At 55.1% G+C, this 17,770-nt stretch overlaps 6 protein-coding genes across 6 annotated transcripts, besides 3 other annotated features; 4 read left to right on the top strand and 2 right to left on the bottom strand.

The window, feature by feature from the left end:
• Nucleotides 1-646: 646 nt before the first annotated feature.
• Nucleotides 647-1,062: a sequence feature (possible transcribed region).
• Nucleotides 1,063-1,250: 188 nt separating this feature from the next.
• CYME_CMH230C (hypothetical protein, conserved) lies at nt 1,251-2,825 on the top strand (the record flags this gene model as incomplete). The annotated part of the gene is made up of 1 exon (XM_005536109.1): nt 1,251-2,825. One exon carries the CDS (start codon nt 1,251-1,253, stop codon nt 2,823-2,825), a length of 1,575 nt encoding a protein of 524 aa, XP_005536166.1.
• Nucleotides 2,826-3,489: 664 nt separating this feature from the next.
• Nucleotides 3,490-5,667, top strand: CYME_CMH229C (probable sulfate permease; the record flags this gene model as incomplete). The annotated part of the gene is made up of 1 exon (XM_005536108.1): nt 3,490-5,667. The coding sequence occupies one exon, from the start codon at nt 3,490-3,492 to the stop codon at nt 5,665-5,667; it is 2,178 nt and encodes a 725-aa protein (XP_005536165.1).
• A 336-nt stretch (nt 5,668-6,003) lies between these two features.
• Nucleotides 6,004-7,887: a sequence feature (repetitive element).
• A 142-nt stretch (nt 7,888-8,029) lies between these two features.
• CYME_CMH227C (probable ubiquitin conjugating enzyme E2) lies at nt 8,030-8,761 on the top strand (the record flags this gene model as incomplete). Its single annotated transcript, XM_005536107.1, has 1 exon — nt 8,030-8,761. The coding sequence occupies one exon, from the start codon at nt 8,030-8,032 to the stop codon at nt 8,759-8,761; it is 732 nt and encodes a 243-aa protein (XP_005536164.1).
• Nucleotides 8,762-11,663: 2,902 nt separating this feature from the next.
• Nucleotides 11,664-13,016, bottom strand: CYME_CMH226C (eukaryotic translation elongation factor 1 alpha; the record flags this gene model as incomplete). The annotated part of the gene is made up of 1 exon (XM_005536106.1): nt 11,664-13,016. One exon carries the CDS (start codon nt 13,014-13,016, stop codon nt 11,664-11,666), a length of 1,353 nt encoding a protein of 450 aa, XP_005536163.1.
• A 396-nt stretch (nt 13,017-13,412) lies between these two features.
• Nucleotides 13,413-14,344: a sequence feature (possible transcribed region).
• Nucleotides 14,345-15,520: 1,176 nt separating this feature from the next.
• On the bottom strand, nt 15,521-16,201 carry CYME_CMH224C (mitochondrial ribosomal protein L13 precursor; the record flags this gene model as incomplete). The annotated part of the gene is made up of 1 exon (XM_005536105.1): nt 15,521-16,201. One exon carries the CDS (start codon nt 16,199-16,201, stop codon nt 15,521-15,523), a length of 681 nt encoding a protein of 226 aa, XP_005536162.1.
• Nucleotides 16,202-16,536: 335 nt separating this feature from the next.
• Nucleotides 16,537-16,734, top strand: CYME_CMH223C (hypothetical protein; the record flags this gene model as incomplete). The annotated part of the gene is made up of 1 exon (XM_005536104.1): nt 16,537-16,734. The coding sequence occupies one exon, from the start codon at nt 16,537-16,539 to the stop codon at nt 16,732-16,734; it is 198 nt and encodes a 65-aa protein (XP_005536161.1).
• Between the last annotated feature and the right edge of the window lie 1,036 nt (nt 16,735-17,770).

The raw sequence follows: 17,770 nt of genomic DNA, 5'->3' as shown, positions 1-17,770 counted from the left end.
CGGTACGCAGGTGTGGCAGTCACGTTGGATGCTTGCAGTTCTCACGCGCTTCATTCCGCATCGATGCATGTTTATTTAGGTTCAGAACCTATAATTTGCGGATGATGCGAGTCGGAACATCGCCATGAATGGCGCTGGAGGATTCACCGGAAATGCACACGCTCAAGGAACGATTGCCGACCGTCACCGGCCGCATGATGCTTGCCAGTCACTGCGAGTCGCATGCGAACTTGGAAGCGGAACACGTTGCGGCAACATCCAGTCTTGGATTCGTATACATCTTCGTCCTGAAACTGGTCGAAGTCCGGCGCTGGTGAGACTGCGCATCGCATGCTTCGCATCCAGTAGTCGGATGCGAGAACGTTCTCATGGACTCATGAACGTTCAGATGCAGGTACTCGCCCTGAAATCGCCCTGGAAGCTAGAATGCGAATAAAATGATGTGAAAAAACGCTTTATACATTGCAGGTTCTGTAAAGCTCTCTACAGATCCGCGAATAGAACGCTCGCCACTTTGTGCTTGCACTGCACCCTTGCCTGTGCACATCAGACAACCAGCGCATGCTTCGATGTTGGAAAACGGCAGTGTCGGTAGCTACGGTAGCGTCCTTGTACGCGGGGTCCCTGACCGTCCACGCAATACAAAAGTATCAGTCGACTGTGCCTCCATTGAACTTTTTTGAGAGACATGGCACACAAACTGCAGTCGTCAAGGCGGGTTAAGCGTTCTCGAGCCAAAAGCCATGAAAACGCACAGGTGCCCCTTTCAATTGGAAATACTTACCAGCAGCTAGACTGTCGGCGTGTCGATGAAACCGTTGAGACTAGACTTTTTCGAATACCCCATAGTGTTCGTGCACTCGAAACCGTTACACTGAATGCAACACCGCTAACACCAAAAACACACACACACACAGCTGGAGCGAAAACGACGATAGCACTGTACAGCTATAACAAAGTTTAGCAGTAGACTCAATCCGTAAAACAGCGAAGCAGTTTGTCGTGAAGCCGCGCCCAAAAAAACAGCTGCCGTGCAACCAGGGCGTCTAAGAAGGTCGTGATACTGGTTGTCGACGAAGGCGTCGCCTGTGCGCGGCGTACGCGCGCGTATACCACAGCGGTACCCAGAAGGGCCTTCGCCTGGGTAGTTGCTGTGCTGCCCGCTTGCGAGTGCGGGTCTGGACGCTCCCGACCAGCGAAGGTACCTGTGAAGCTTTCGCTCTAGTTTTCGTGAATGGGAACAGCGCAGCATGAACTCTGCATTAATAGGCGCTGTACGAACTGCGGGGCGCTGCTGCGCGATACTGCGGCACCAGCGGCTCGGGCGCTGGGCTGGAACGTGTTCGACCACCAGCTCTGGTGAAGCGTGCAGACGACAGGGGGGAATTAACTGGATCTTGCAGCTGCAAGCTCGCTTCTCTTCAGATCTAGGTTACCCGTCCAATGGATTCCGGCGAACATGGACGGATTCGCTTCAGAAGCGGACGCTGTCCAGTTACCTTAGAAAACACACGCAGTGGTGGTTGCGTGTCCATGTGCCTGCCGACACGCCGTGCACTGCAGCGATGCAGTCGCACGGCACTGCTTTACAGGTTGCAGCGCTGGCGACGGCGAGTGTTGTCGATGTTGGTGGCATCTCGACGCCCGCTGCACCACCGCCGCCGCCGCCTCCACCGCCAAGCTCGCCTAGCACACTGCGGGTTCATAAACAGCGGAAAACAAAGGCCCGTTCCGGGTCGTCTGGCGAGGCAGTACGCATATGTGCTGCTTACTGCCTCGCTTCGGGGTATCGCTTGGAAGAACTGCGCGACCTGCTTCGCTCGGTCCCACTGGTCACCACCGTGGATGCGAGTACCCTTTCCCGGGACGTACTGCATTGTCGGGTGCGGCCTGCGACTCGTCAGGAGCAGGTCCGAATGCCACATGCCGATGGTCATGTGTTTTTCTTCGAGTCAGGCGCAGCAGTGTTCTGGGATGTGGACGAGGAGACGCGGCGGGAGTTGCTGCGCTTGGCACGTCGATGCGACATACAACCCGGCTACAATTCCAATGTCACCTTCGAGGAGTTCGACCATGAGTTTGAATTTTCATACCTCATGGACAGCGCACAGTCCAGCACCGACACTCTAAGCGATGCACCGGATGGAACTTCGCCCTCTGGGGGTGCCGCACTTGCGGCGAGCGCAGCGCCAGCCTCCCCGAATCGATTGGCGACCGCTGAGCATGCACTGCCGATGCCGTCTGCCCTTGGTCGTGCGAAGCTTCGTCCAGCGCTGCAGGCGCCGCTGTCTCGAAATCAAGAGCGCATACCCAACTCGCTGACTCAGTTCCGCAACGACCGTATTTTTCTGCATGATTATGCGGACGCTTTGAGTATGCTCGCGATCTCTTTTGGGCTCGCACAGAGCGTTAAATTGCTCGTATTTGAGCTGAGCATTGATCGACTGGTGGAAGAGACGCGACGCCTGCCGGAAGAGCTCGCGAAATACGGGCGCTTCCGCACAGTGGCCCAAGACGATCTTCGTCGACGCATCGGTCAGCTTCTCACCGCCAAATACTCGGTCGCACTGCTCTCAGATATCCTGGATACCCCGGAGATTTTCTGGGAGTACCCCAGCAGTGAAACTGTTTATAATCAGAGTGTTCAGGTTGTTGATCTACAGAAGCGAGCACGACTTTTGGATAAGCGCATGGATATTGTACAGGATTCTTTAGCGCTGCTGAATAGTGAACTGGCGACCTCTACCACCCATCGCGTTGAAAGAGCAATTGTAGCGCTCATCGCTATCGAATTAGGTTTGCAGGTGTTCAACAAATTGTTTTAGGGAGCCTGGAAAGCCATCGCCATCGCCATCGCCGACACCGAACGCTGTTCAGGAGGCGAACGACGCCAGCGGTGTACAGTAGTGGCGACCGGGCCGCCCTAGAAGAAATGTCTCCGACTGATGTGCAGAAGCCTGCCCGTCTTTTTGGACCGGCCACCTACTACTGCTTCAAACTTTTTCTCATATAGTTTAACTTTGAGCGGTTTTCCTCCAAAATTCTCTCTCGTCGACCCGAGAGGTCTTTCCTCTCTCACCGCACATTTCCTTATATTGATTGCGGCGTTAAAGTCTCGGTTCACAAACTCCATACGTTTCTTGCCGTTGATTGTACTTACTAACGCAAGCAATCCTCGAACTTTCGCTATCCTTTCCATTTGCTCTTCTGTCAGCGGTCCGTACTTTTTTTATATCCTCAGGTCCCCGCTGGCACTTTTCCATCTCGACCCTCTGAAGTGTACAGCCCAGTTCATGGTGTGTATACAATGCTCGAAATCCATCTACCGGTATTATAACAAAACGCCTTGCGCACTCCGTATACGTTCTCGTCGTGGGATCTGGTGTACACCCTTGTTGGGTCGTCCAGCGCCTTGCTTCGTACGCTACTACGAGCCTTTGACTTTCATCCTCCTTCAAGGCACTCAACTCACTGAAAAAAAAATTGCGAATGCCCGATACTCCCCACATTATAGATTCATGCGGAGATCAAACTGCCCGCCATCCGAGATTGCATGTACGGATCTCAGCGCTCGCGTCGGAAGCATCGGCAATGCACGAGCGCCTTGTTGTGCACTGCCTGTTCACTGGACACGCAAGGTACTTTCGTCGGAACATGGGCGTTGAGAATGCTTTAGGCGGTTTCATAGTAACGAATACCTTCAGCGGTAGCGGCGTACGTTTCGTCGTACGGAACCGGAGCCAGTGCAACTCGCTGGTGGTGCCTGGGTTCCGCGCGAGGCGGCGTACGCGCTGCGGAGCACTTGCTCGCGTACGGGGGACAGGTTCGGCGCCAGGGGGTACCCCCGACGCCGAAGCGAGGCACCGTCCCAAGCCTGGTGAGCGAGGGCTCTTCCCGCTCGTTGCACCACGTGAGGATATCGGGCGCTATTTCGTTGGAGAGCGTCGGATTTTGGACGAACGCACAGCGCGCTATCCGCTACGCTCGACGGTAGAGGAAGTGCTGGCGGGCATTACGGTGGCGATGGCGCTGCTGCCTGCGGCGGCGTCTTGCGCGTTGGCCACGGGCGTGCCGCCGCTCGCTGGAATCGTCTCGACTGGTCTCCTGTGTGCGATAACTGCCGCACTGGGAGGACGCCCTGGCATGATCTCGGGAACATCTGCAGCGCTCATTATTCTGCAAGCGCCTCTCTATCAACAGTACGGCGCAGCAGCGGTCGCTGCCGCCGTGGTGCTCAGCGGTATACTCCAGCTTTTCTTCGGGATCTATCGTTTGGGAAAGTTTGTGCGGCTGATATCGTACCCTACCTTTCTGGGATTCATCAGCGGCATCGCCATCTTGACGGCGACAAGTCAGGTCTATGCGTTTCAGCTTCCAGCGGGAACCGGGCTGAGCCCGGGCGCACCCTGGCTCCAGGGTAACATGTTGCGTGCAGCGTTGATCGTCGCAGCGCTCGCCGCTGGAGTCGCCCATGTATGGCCCTTGATCATTCAGCGACTAGAGCGCCGGCGCCCCGATAGTACCCATCGGTGGCAGCACCGCCTCGCTGAGCTGTTGCGTTGGCTCCCAAGCCCACTAGCGGGCATCCTCGTGGCATCCATTTATGCGGAGGTGACGCAAGCGCCTGTGCGGCGGCTTGGCGACTTTTTGCGCGACACGCTGGCACAGTCAGGGGCCATTGGCGTATCCTGGGCAGCCCTGCCGTCAACACCGCTGGCATGGATGGCCATTCTGAGCACCGCGCTTGGTCTCGCATTCATCGGTCTTTTGGAATCTCTTTTAACCATGACTTTGGTAGACGAAGTCACGGAATCGCGGGGTAGCACGCGTCGGGAGTGTCTAGCGCTTGGGGCAGGGAATATCGCCGCGGGCTTATTCGGTGGCGTGGGCGGCTGCGGCCTCCTGGGCCAGTCGCTTCTGAACACGAAATCAGGGGGACGCGGGCGTCTCTCTGGACTGACTGCGGCGCTGTGTCTTCTCGTGTTGGCGAGAAATCCGAGCGGACTGATGATTCGGATTCCCGTCCCAGCCATTGCAAGCCTTATGGTGCTGGTGGCGCTGGGCTCATTCGAATGGGCATCGCTGCGCTTGTTTCGTGCCATACCTCTCGCTGATTCGCTGACCATTGTGAGCGTTGCCCTGATGACTGTAGCAACGCGCAACGTCGCCCTGGCGGTCCTGTTTGGTGTGGTATTCTCGGCGCTGGTCTTTGCCTATAAAGCGTCGCGACGCATTACCGCCCAGAGCTTTATTTCGGAGGACGAGCAAACGCGCGGATGGCGGGGATACCGGATTGACGGTCCGCTGTTCTTTGGCACGGCGGAGCGCTTCAGTCGTCTGTTCGACCCAGCACGGGATCGTGCCGAAGGCCATGAGCACGTGATCATCGACTTCTCTGGTAGCCGCATCTGGGACGCGACAGCGCTAGAGGCGCTAGACTCCCTAGCCCGTCAGTATAGGAGCTATGGTATTCGGCTGCATCTGTGGGGTCTGTCTCGAGATAGCGCACGTCTGCTGCGCGAGGCACGCGCCTACATCGACGAGAGTGTCACGAACGAGAATGCGCTCTACTTGTACGAGCGGGTTGTAGCCGACTATCCCACAAACGATAGTCTAGAGGTTGAGTACGAGCTTTTCGCGAAAAGAGAATCGGGGAATGCAGCGTAAAGACAACGGGCATCGCTAGAGGGCATCGCAGGGGAGCAACGGACCCCCGCAGGGCGCGAGCGGATCGTGCGCTCGCTCCTGTATCATTTTCGGTGCCGTTTGGTTACATCCGCTTACGCAGACCGATAAGTCGAAACAGACAGCGGTCATTGCCAAGCATCGCGTCGTTCCTGTGCGCCCGAACGGAGATGTTGTCAGCGTTCCGCTCCGCAACGTTCCATCCATTGCACCGAAGTGCGCCCCGTCGACAACACATTCCAGCGTGCGATCAGGCGCACGAAGTTTCCCTGGCACAGCAGCAGTGACGGACATCAAACCAGTCGAGATTTCGAAAGCGTTTTCGACAGGACCTTGATTTGTCGCCTGATGCTTGGCACAGGGGAAACGCGGAGGGGAAATGAGCGGGTTCATGCCCTCCACGAGAATCACGCCGAGTACCGCCCTGAGGGTACACGATACAGGGGTGATTCGGATCTTTAAACCTACGGGACGATCAAGTACCATACGGACCTGAAGAACCATTTGACGATGAACCTCGAACGCTTCATGAAACGCTCCGTCTATGCACTCTACCCGGGCATCGCTCGCAAAGGAATATGGGCGATTATCAATGGCATCACGAAGGATTGCCAGAATGAACAGGAGATCGAATTCTTCGACAAGAAGACATCACGCAGGAGAAAGAATGAAGCTCCTGTAATCCGTTGGGTTATACAAGAGCATCGTGCGGTACTGGGGCTGGCGAACCGAACAGAAAAGTTATCAGAGATGAAAAAAAAGATAAGAAAAGATACGATCGCCTCATCCTGCGCTATTTCGTGTTCCTGGACCGAGGACTGGAACGCGAGGCATAGATGAAGCTGAGTGAGGAGAAAAATGAAGCGTCGGAGATACGAAAGGCTTTCCTAATGGGGAAGCAATTTAACGTCGTTCCGTTGAACAACATCGAGTCACACTGTGTGACCATCGGCTCCAGAGTCCTTCAAGGCATCATGAGGGAGATCTGTCCGGAGTTCGATGTAAGGAAGACAGAGTTCCCCGGTGAAAACCGTGAGACGTACTGGAAGAATATCTTCGATTTCAAACGTCCCAAAGTGAGCAAATAAAAGGTATTCGCTGGGATGATCGAAACCGATGGAGTAGCCATGTGTGTACAGTATCGGAGGTTGAAGGTGGATCGTCCCATCGCGCCTTGCGCTTCGCCCGTGACGAAGCATGAAGATAAGATGGAGGTGGGCCCTGAAATGTATAATCCCCAGGATAACGACCTTGTCGTTGGCGCGGACCCCGGGAACACGAATATCGTAACCATCGCAGTACCCAAGCGTGCGGAAGATGGCATTGACGGTAACTTGCCTCAGAAAGACATGCGTCTGTTGAGATTCTCGAGAGCGAGATACCATCGAGAATCGGGAATCATGAATGCAAGCAAGAAAATCGAGACGTAGAATGCAGGAATGAATGATCACCTGGAAGCTTTGAGCGAGGTGACGAGCCGCGGAGCGGCCTAGGAAGCTTTTCGGAAATTCATGGAAGTTCGTGTTGCCCATTGGGAGGCGCTGTGGAAAGAATATACAAAGCCCCGGTGTTCTCTTTTCATTATGAAATTGTACTGGGGGATGCAGCGGGCGTTCGCAAACTTTTTCAATGGGTTGAGCGCCTTGAAGGAGGAGGACAGTCAGAGGCTTTTAGTAGTGTACCGAGCAGGGCGCTGGAAGACCCAAAAAGGGACTAGGCCAGCTCCAACGACAAGAACATTCAGAGAGTGCGCAAGGCGTTTCGTTACGATACCCATCGATGAGTTCCGGGCATCGTATACAAACCACGAACTGGGTTGTACACGCCAGAGAGTTGAGATGAAAAAGTGCGAGCGGAGCCCTGAAGATATAAAAAAGTACGAACAGCTAACGGAAGAGCAAATGGAAAGGATGGCAAAAGTTCGTGGACAACTTGCATCAGTAAGTACGATCAATAACAAGAAACGTATGGAGTTTGAGAACCGGGACGTAAATACCGCTATCCATTGAAGGCGATGTGCGGTGATGGAGAACAGACCTTCAGCGTAGACAAGAGAGCATTTTGTCGGACAGCCTCTCAAAATGGAACTATATGAGAAAGAATTGGAAGCAGTAGTGGGTGCCCGTTCCAGAAAGGCTGGCAGGCGTCTGCACGTCAGTTGGAGAAGTCTTGTCCAGGGCGGGTTTCTCGCCAAGACTGTATTGCGCCCGCCGGTGGCAGCGTTTTTCCTTAGAAAGACGTTTATTTTCAGGGTGCATAGGTGAAACTGCTTGGAGAACTAAAAAAAGGTTGGCCAGTGCGCACGGACTTGCGAAAGCCCAGTACTTTCTGCGTTGTCACGAGCATGTCGTCTCCGGGAAGACGTCGCGAAATGGACATAATGAAGTTGGTCATGGCGGACTACGAGGTGGAAATGGCGAACGAGGACTCCAACGCGGAGTTTTACGTGAAGTTTCGGGGTCCCAAGGACACGCCCTACGAAGGCGGTGTCTGGAAGGTACACGTGGAGCTCCCCGAGGCCTACCCATACAAGTCTCCAAGTATCGGCTTCGTGAACGCTATCTATCATCCGAACATCGACCAGATGAGTGGGTCTGTGTGCTTGGATGTGATTAACCAGACCTGGTCGCCGCTCTTCGATCTTTTGAACGTTTTCGAGGTTTTCCTACCGCAGCTGCTCACGTATCCGAACAGCCAGGACCCTCTGAACGGCGAAGCGGCGGCACTGCATCTTCGTGAGCCACAGCGTTTCCAACAGAAAGTGAGAGAATTCGTGAATCGATATGCACGCGAGGAGGACTATCCAGTGGCGTCAAGAACGCAGGCGCTGCGTCGCCATCAGCAGAGCCGGAGTGCCCAACCGAGCACATCCTCCCTGGCCTCTTCATCTAAGGGTGCGACTGCGAACGCTGCCGCTGATTCGGCGCACGATACGACCAGGGCGGCATCCAATGGTAGTGCAAGTGAACTCGAGTCGCTGAGTGACAGTGACGACGAGGAACGCAATGCGCTGGATGATGGTGCTCAGGCGTTCAGCTTCAGCGGACGACGCCTGGTTGGCAACGGTAATTCCTGATGCTTTCCCGACATCCGCGCAGTGCGAACGCACTGCTCATATGCACGAGCTCGCTGTACACAGCGACAGCGCGGCATGCAAAGCCCGACATGGACTGTACGGTGAACGCAGAGGCCCGGGAATTCGTCCCAGCATTCAGTCGACCGAGAGACAGCGCGTAGCGGGCAGGTCTGTTGCAGTGAAGCTGAGCGGCAACGAGTGAAATCATGGACCTTCGCGTGTGGCAATGACGACGAGCACGCGTCGCCGTGAGGCTCCCCGCGTCCGCTGTCGCTTGACCTGCTCCAGTGCCGCCGCAGTCAACACAGTCGCGCATCGGCCTGGTGTCATCATTGCAGCTGATCTGGAGGCATCAACAGTACCGATACGAGCACCGTGACTGCTGCGGATACTGTTTCGGCTGCGATATCGTCAAACGCGCCAGAAGGTTTCGCCAAGGGAGCTGGCGGTGGAACGGCACCGCAAACGATCTTTGGACGCCGCCACCGCTTTGCGAAGCATATCCGCCATGCAGCGAACGTGTATTGCAGAAGAAACTAGCGCCAAACGTATGCAGGGGATGTGTCGCATGCTGCCCAATACCAAACCATGCGATGTGTATGCCAGTGCGCGTTGCGCAGCTCGATGAAGCACGATACCCATCGCGAGCAACGCACGACACCTCAACACACTCTATCCCGATCGTGAAGCGCTCGATCACTCGTTGGCAAGTCGTTTGGCGTGCTGCACTGCACAGACACTCTCCGCTAATTGCTCGCTATGCACACCTGCAAATTGACGCTGCACTGTGCAAGGAGATATGCACAGAAGCACGTGGATATATGGAGGCTGCAGCTATCGTGTGGGCCTCTTCGGTGCGATCGCGCACTGCACGAGCAGTAGTCACAGCACAACGATGCCACGGAGGCAGGTGCGGCTCTCTGCAAGGCAGGTTCGTACACCCAGCGTCATCCTGAGTCGTCCTAGGGCCCAATCAGATACCCTTTTGCTCATTAGAGATTCTAGATACTTGCGGTACGGCTTGTGGTGAAGGACTTGTTGTAAATGTGGCGTTCCGATTCCGAATATTCTACGCGGTAGTGCACGCTCGGTTGGTATCAATGGGTAACCGCGACGCGTATGCAGACACCCGTGCTCCAGCGTTTACAAATGCACTGCGACGGGGGGCGCTGGAGCGGTGTCGGCTGAGGAGATGCCGCGTTATCTCCGTGCGGCCTGATATAGGCATGACCAAAGCGCGGTAACGACTTGTGGTTCCGTAGCGACCTGATAGCCATTCGACCTGGACGAGCGCGCCAGTGGCGTCGAGATACCAGAGTCAGAACGCAATATTTAAGTGGGTGCGGGGATCATGGTCATCATGGGCAGTAGCTGCACAGGTTCGGGGTTTGCAACTGAGGTGCTTGGTACACGTCAACGCCCTGCTGCCTGGTTTCGGATACAAATGCCGGAACACGTGTCAGCTTACAATGGAAACCTGAAGCGCACGCCCTGTCCCCGCACGACGTTTTATTCCGAGATTGGTTTCGATGGACAGTCTCGATAGTCGCTGGACAGCAACATGGGGTTACGGTTTCATAGGCATTGTTAAGATGCTTGGTGGATTTCCCGGAGTGATTCATTCGACGAGTTGCTGCTGGACTCCGTTACGTCATTGGAGTCGAGATGATTCGCAAAGATCTTGATCAAGGGTGCGCAAAATACCAGATATCACCATCCAATGCATACGTACAATCCTCCGTACTTGTCCTTTCGTGACGTGCAGCAAGCTCGAATCAAGCATGTATCTTGATTTCGGACTCTAGTTTTCAAGCCAACGAATAGGGGCAGCCATCAGCGCCGCCGGTTTTCACGACGAAAATGATTCGACTCCGTCCCTCGGCGAGCTGTTCACAAGTTCGTCATGTGTGCTCACTGAACTTGTCATGTCTAGTAATCAATTCGGTTGGAAAGACAAAGGCATCTCTCTTTGTGGACGTCGACGGAAGGGCCCCCGACTCTCCTGGTTGCATGGAAAAGGGTTCTGGAATTCGATTTGCGTCATTGCATCGATCGCTTCAAGTAGAGCGTGCGCCACAGAGGCGAAAAAAGAAGCATAGACGAATTGAAATGTCTCGACGTGTTCTCCAGCCCGGATACTCCTTCCCGTACCTGCTTCCTCATCAACAGAATCAAGTTCCACAAATCCGCCATCGAATGGTACAGCATGCTCTTGCGCGTGCAGCCAACTGCGGACTCGCCGAATGCATCGCCCAGCGAAAACCTTTGATCGTGGCATAGCGTATCGGGCGCGGAAACCGTCAGGATATCGAGTGGTGCCTTCTGTATACCTTACGGGCAAGTACAGAGCGACGAAGCAAGCCGTCAAGCGCCACCAGATGGCGTATAGAGGCGGATGCGTTGCAGTGGACACAAATGGGATGATCTGACTAGTGTCGAGTGTTACCGTTGCGAAGAGCACACCTAGACTGTATACAAAGATGGCGAACCTGAGCACCCAGGCGTAGATCGCTACGCCTGCCTCTAGGTGAACTGCGTCGACAACAGCCGAAAGCGGCGATATCGGAACCTGAACGCTGCCATTAGCCGCCCTCGACTGTGCCCAACAGAGCCGGAGAAAACGGAGCGACCAGCACGTTCAAAGGCAGGAGATGAGAGGAATACGACACGGGGCCGACGCAGAAACAGCAAATAAAGGCCCCTGTTGATGCCCCGTAGCAGGATGCCCAGACGTTAGCGCGTATGACACCGTTCGTGAACTCGGTCCGTTGTAAGCTGAAACGGGAGTAGGGTGCGAACATTTCCGTATTTCTCCTGGCGTACTACTACTACTACTACTTACATGTGCTGAGGACATGGGCACATTGTGCATACACTTCTCAGATTCCTTTATGTATCATGATCATGCCTTCTTCGCTGCTGCTTTCGTTACTTTGCCTTCCGCCTCTTTCTTGTTGACCTCCTTGATGACGCCTACGGCCACCGTCTGGCGCATATCACGAACGGCAAACCGCCCTAGTGGTGGATACTCGCTAAACGTTTCCACACACATGGGTTTGGACGGAATCATTCGAACCATGCAGGCATCGCCGGCTTTCACCTTTTCAGGGTTCTCTTCGATCTTCTTGCCGGTGCGGCGATCGATTTTCTCTAAGAGCTCCGCAAACCGACAGGCGATATGGGCAGTATGGCAATCAACAACGGGCGCGTACCCGGCCCGGATCTCGCCCGGATGATTCAGAATGATGACCTGTGCCTTGAAGTCCTCCGCGGCCTTGGGTGGGTCGTTCTTGCTGTCTCCGCATACAAAGCCGCGCTTCAGTTCCTTGACACTCACGTTCTTGACGTTGAAGCCAACGTTGTCACCTGGCCCAGCCTCGGGGAGTGACTCGTGATGCATTTCAACTGACTTGACTTCAGTCGTCAGACCAGTGGGCGCGAAGGTAACCACCATGCCTGGCCGCAGGATACCCGTCTCTACCCGACCGACGGGCACCGTGCCAATACCGCCGATCTTGTACACATCCTGCAGGGGCAGACGCAGTGGCTTCTCGGTGGGGCGCTTCGGAGGCTCGATGGCATCAAGCGCCTCCAGCAGGGCTGGTCCCTTGTACCACTTGGCAAGCGGATGGTCCGATGGCACTCGCTCGAACAGGTTGTCGCCAGTCCAGCCCGAGATTGGTACCTTGGGAACCTTGTCCGGGTTGTAGCCAACCTTCTTCAAATACAAGTTCAACTCTTTGGTGATTTCATCATAACGCGACTGAGACCAGTTCACGTTCTTATCGTCCATCTTGTTCACCGCCACAATCATCTGCTTCACACCGAGCGTGTACGCGAGCAGCGCGTGTTCACGAGTTTGTCCGTTCGACGAGATACCAGCCTCAAACTCTCCAGGAGGAGACGCAACCACCAAGATCGCAAGGTCCGCCTGAGACGTACCCGTGATCATGTTCTTGATAAAGTCACGATGCCCAGGAGCGTCGATGATCGTGAAGTAGTACTTGTCCGTCTCGAACTTCCACAGCGCGATATCGATCGTGATCCCTCGCTCCCGTTCCGCCTTTAGTTTATCCAGCACCCACGCGTACTTGAACGAACCTTTTCCCATTTCGTTCGCCTCTTTCTCAAACTTTTCGATCGTTCGCTTGTCGATGCCGCCGCACTTGTAGATCAAGTGACCCGTCGTAGTCGACTTGCCCGAGTCCACGTGACCGATAACCACCACGGAAACGTGCGTCTTTTCCTTACCCATTTTTTTCGGAACGTATGTGTGTTGTTCGATGCGTTACGATGCGCGTATGTGGAGGTCAGTACTAGCAACGGAAACGAGTTCGTTTCGACGTCGACCCAGTCGGTAACGCGCAAGTCCAGAGACGTTTCTGGGTCAGGGAGAGACCGTCGTAGTGCGACGGCGGCTGGCGACGAGCCCGCCGCAAGCTGTCCTTTTATTCCAGTTAGTTACAGTTTCTATGAAGAAGCCTGATGCGGTCGACGGCATCGTGCACGGCATGGTGCCCGCTGGCGACGCGCCGTTGCTACTGAAACTGAACCTTTAGGGATTTTGCAGACACAGGTTGGCTCCACCGATCGCGCTGGTGCCGGTCCAGGGCCGTCCTTCCCCTGCGTGCAGCGCATGGCACGGGGGTCTACACAGTCACCAAACTCAAGCGACCGTTCTGAAATCTGGGTCTCTTTCGATCGTCATCACGACTAGCTTTCGCAGACTTTTTTCTACGACTCGTTCCTTATTGTCTCTCTTATCTCCGGCTTTCAGTGCGTCGGTCACTCCTGTCCATCTAGCCCCGTTGTCAGTAGTCGAAGGGTTTTGATAGCAGCGTGAAAGGTTGGTATTTCGCGACTTCCTGCTGTTGTCTACGCACTTGATAGAGAGAAGGTTTTCGCGATCGATGATCCAATTTTTGTCATCGTCTACGTTGTATACGGCCTGAGTGTGCTCTTCGTCGTGGTGACACGTTACTGTGGTTCGGTACTCCCATGTATCGATGCCACCGCCTCCGATTCCAGTGGTTGCCCTATGACGCATAAACGCATGATTCATCGATCGATACATGCTGGTGACGGGCACAGAAGCCTTGCTTCCATGCCGTCGTCCGATGCCGGCTGAGGTGCCATACCCGAAGATCACCGGCTTGCTCTGGTCGACCCGCTCGACGAGTTCTCAGTCGGCTGCACGTGGAAGCGAGCGCTTTCCCATTCGATTGAGGATTGTGGATCTCAACGCTGTCAAAAGTGAATTAGGCAACGAAAGCGGAATCCCGGCTGGAAAACAAGACGAGCAATTTCGATCCGTGTACGCTTCCTTGCCTGCGAATATACGATACACTTTCGACTGAGACGGCGCTGCTGCGATGTTGCAAGTCCGATTCCAAGACCCTTGTTCATGCAAACAGGAGAGAAGGGAGCCTCTGGGGGCATTCCCCGTGAAAAGCGTCTTGTTCGTCTCGAGTGCCGTTTCGCCAATAACCACAATGAGATAAGCATTTGGCTTTCGGACGTATTCTATTATTCGTTTACGTGAGAATATCAGTAAACGCTCGACAAGAGCCTCTGAACGAGCCATCCGGGCACGAGATCGGCATTGTTTCGTCTCCAGTCCAGAAGCGCCACTCGCCGCGCCTGCGAGTTACCGCATCGAAGCGGGATCGAAAACTTGACGCATGCAGCACGTCAGGAAGCGGAATGAATATATGCTGCTACGTACGAATCAGAAAATCAATAACCGATATTGTTTGCGCACTTGTTCCAGCACATCTCAATCATCCTGTTTCCGATACCGTCATGAGTTCTAGCGCCGAAAAGCAGAATGCGCCACCCCGAATAACCGACCAGCCAACCCTGAACTACGTTTAGACGAGCACACCCTTGTTGCTGTACTTGGAACATCGAAACTGCGTATCTAAACGAGTTCGGAAGCACTCGCATTCCAGGGACAGAGCGAGTAGTTCAGGCTTTGATTTTAATCCTATATAAACGCTAGCGCAGGCAATAGACATCAGCGAGTACCGGCTACGCATGCGACACATAGAAACGGACAGGGCGCGCGTTCGTGCCCTGGGCACTCGCGACCTGCATCGCGGGTTGCTCTCGCAACCGCGCGTTCACAGCGATGCGTATTCCAGTGAGAATCGTCGTCTATCAAATAAAACGCGGTTTCTGGCCTGTCGCACGCTGCAGACTTGCGTCACGCGCTTGAGCGAACGACATAGGTGCTATGCAGCGTCTTCGCCGTGCAGAGCCGCTTCGCGCCTAGATACGGTGCGCTCTGGATGGGGGCCCACGCAGCCGATAGAACGTCACGCTGGCTGCGAGGCTCGTTCGGAAGCAGCAAGCGTTCCCGTCATACTGCTCTGCTACGTGTTTTTGTTCTAGAGGTTTTGCGCACGCCCTAGCACGGATCCGATGCGCTTGAGCCCTACACCAGAGTATGTGCGCATCGAGCAATCGCGCCACAGATGCGCGGAAACCTTTCAAATGTTCGTTGACGCCTCTGCTCGTCTGGCTCATGGTGGCGGCGTTCGCAGCTGCCAGTGTCTCCGCGTATCCGTCCAACATCGGGGGCAGTTTGCATCGCTTTGGGTGCTGCTTCGAGTCAATGTCCTCGCGTCTGAGGATGCTCCGGTATATCCCTCTGATACCGAGGGACACGCGAGTCCATGCTGTTCGCCACGAAGGCGCCTCATCGCGCGCGCGTGCCTCGCGGACAGCGCGCCACCATGACGCGCAATCAGGGGCCGGCTACGAACTGAAAGCGTCTTCATCCCGTTCATTGGACTGCTCTGCAACCTCTTTTCTTTCGATGACTCGGCTTGCTGCAAACTCCTCCCGGAGAATTTCTCGCACCCGCTCAGGAGACGCCAGCAGAACAAGACGATTCCACTCGAACTCGAATTGGGCACGGTACCGCTCCTCATCCGTGTCGTCTGCGATCCCGCCTTCACCAACTCGACGCCAAACAAGACCCATGTGCACAAGCTGTTCCTCCGGAAAAGGATGCTTCTCATCCGGATAAACTCGTAGCAAGTCTCGGACGAGGTTGCGTCGTCGACGATCTGGCGGCAGCATTCTCCGAACAGCGAGCTCTATGACGCGCTCCGGTTTTCGAGCCAGTAGGCTCCGAGCAAGTTCCGATTTGAGGCCACCAGGGTACCCTGTGTGGTGACGGTAGAGCTTTTGATCTAGTTTCTTTCCAGTGAGGCCTACGTGTCGCGCGTTGATAACGATAACCCCGTCGCCAGGTTGAGGGTTCACGTACGGCAAAGCGTAAGGTTTATGCTTCCCCAGAAGGATGCAAGCCACGCGGCTAGCCAGCCGTCCCAGTACTTGATCCCGAGCATCAAAAAGACGCCAACAGCGATCTTCTTCAACGATGCGTTTGATGGCAGCAAACCGAGCTGTATAGAGCGAGCCGCGTCCCATAGTGTTCTACCTGTGCTCCAGCTCAAAATTTTCTCAAGTTTTCGAGCTACAGGCACATGAGACCGGCTTCCGCTGCAATCGAGCTGCTTCTCTCGAAAAGCAAAAAGACAACAACCCTCGCCGCAGACTTGCGTCCAACGAGACCAAAAAGTGTATGGAGAGGGCTTTAGCGGGGTGTTTCTAGTGCTGCGCCGACTGCGCGCTGTTGCTACTGCGCAGCCGGACCACAACGTAGTGGCGGCGGAGTCTCGCTTTGAAACAGCGAATTGGATACCTGTGCTTTAGTCCAGAGGCGTCTGGCGTGTTGACTTGCGTTCTCTGGAGTTTGTTTGCTTATGTGGAGACGGTGTTTGAGTTTCCTTGAAACTGCCTGGCAGCAGCAGCCGGTGCTTGTCCTGAGCGTTGCACTGGGAACCTTTGGTGTTCTAGGTCCGCTCGTATACCGGGTGGAACGGCCTGATCGCCAACGCGAACAACAACGCTTGAGGAGCATCGCATCTGTCGAGTCCCGTACAAACCCGGAGTACCGGTGAACTTGGGTCTCAAGAGAAAAGGGTCAGTCCTCGGCAGTGTCGTCGACTTGGATTCGAACAAGCGAGCCAAGCGGCTATACCTTGCTTGGTTTGAGGTGCAGGAAAACGCGGGCTAGTTCATAGGCTCTTGCTGCAACATCGTAAGATGCTTCGCCGCCTTGAACATGCAAGTGCATGGATAAAAGGAGACAGCAGATACGCGCCCTCTTCCACTATCGTTGGCATTGTGCTGCACCGCTTGGCACCTCTGCTCCACAGGCGATGTTGCAGCGTTGTGGGCGTTGGCCCCAGTGGACACGCGAAAGCACGCAGGCGTCGGCGGCTCTAAAGAGCTTCATTCCGAGTGCCGCCGAAGCTGCAGTACGACGCGAGTGCATAAGCAGCTTTCTTTGCTTGAGTGTGGACACGAGCGATGACAGTGCATTGGGGATAGCGGGGGACTATCTTTGCGATGGGCTTGCGGATAACGTTCTGCGACGTGGACTCCTTACCGTCCGAGTAATGTCTTAGCGACGGAGGTGACCAGTGAGAGCGAGTTCGCCGACACGCTTCTATGATCTTGGTTGCGAAAGACGCGCACGAGGACTGTAAATTGCTGCCGCAATACGGCCAGTGCCAGGGTAGTGGTGACATTTGCGAAACGCGTCACTTGCTGAGTCCGCTTCAGGGAGAGAATATATTTCTATGAAGCAATGTGGAAGCGATACTTCGGTGCGCGGTGCGACATGCCCCATAAGCAGTTTACCGACGAGCTGCGCGCACGAACCTCAGACCCGTAGAGCGTTCCATGAACTCGTGATCTCTCCCGTACACAGAATTGCGTAGGACGGGCCCAGCGCGTGCTAAGGAACGGAATAATACCCAGGCTGGACCGGAGCTGGGTTTCTGCATGCACTTGTCGACACTGTGTGTGCATCCAACAATCTGGTCCAGTTCGAGTCCGATGCGCGTTTGCCTTGATGCTGATTCACCGGCACCCGCATGCCGCTTTCCAACGAAATCCGTCCACGGACCGGACCATGTCGTGTCGCTGGAC

This window comes from Cyanidioschyzon merolae, chromosome 8, assembly GCF_000091205.1.
Source record: "Cyanidioschyzon merolae strain 10D DNA, chromosome 8, complete genome".
In the NCBI taxonomy this organism is placed as follows: Eukaryota; Rhodophyta; class Bangiophyceae; order Cyanidiales; family Cyanidiaceae; genus Cyanidioschyzon; species Cyanidioschyzon merolae.
The sequence above is the reverse complement of the archived record's forward strand: the minus strand, read 5'-3'. Positions and strand labels throughout refer to the sequence as shown.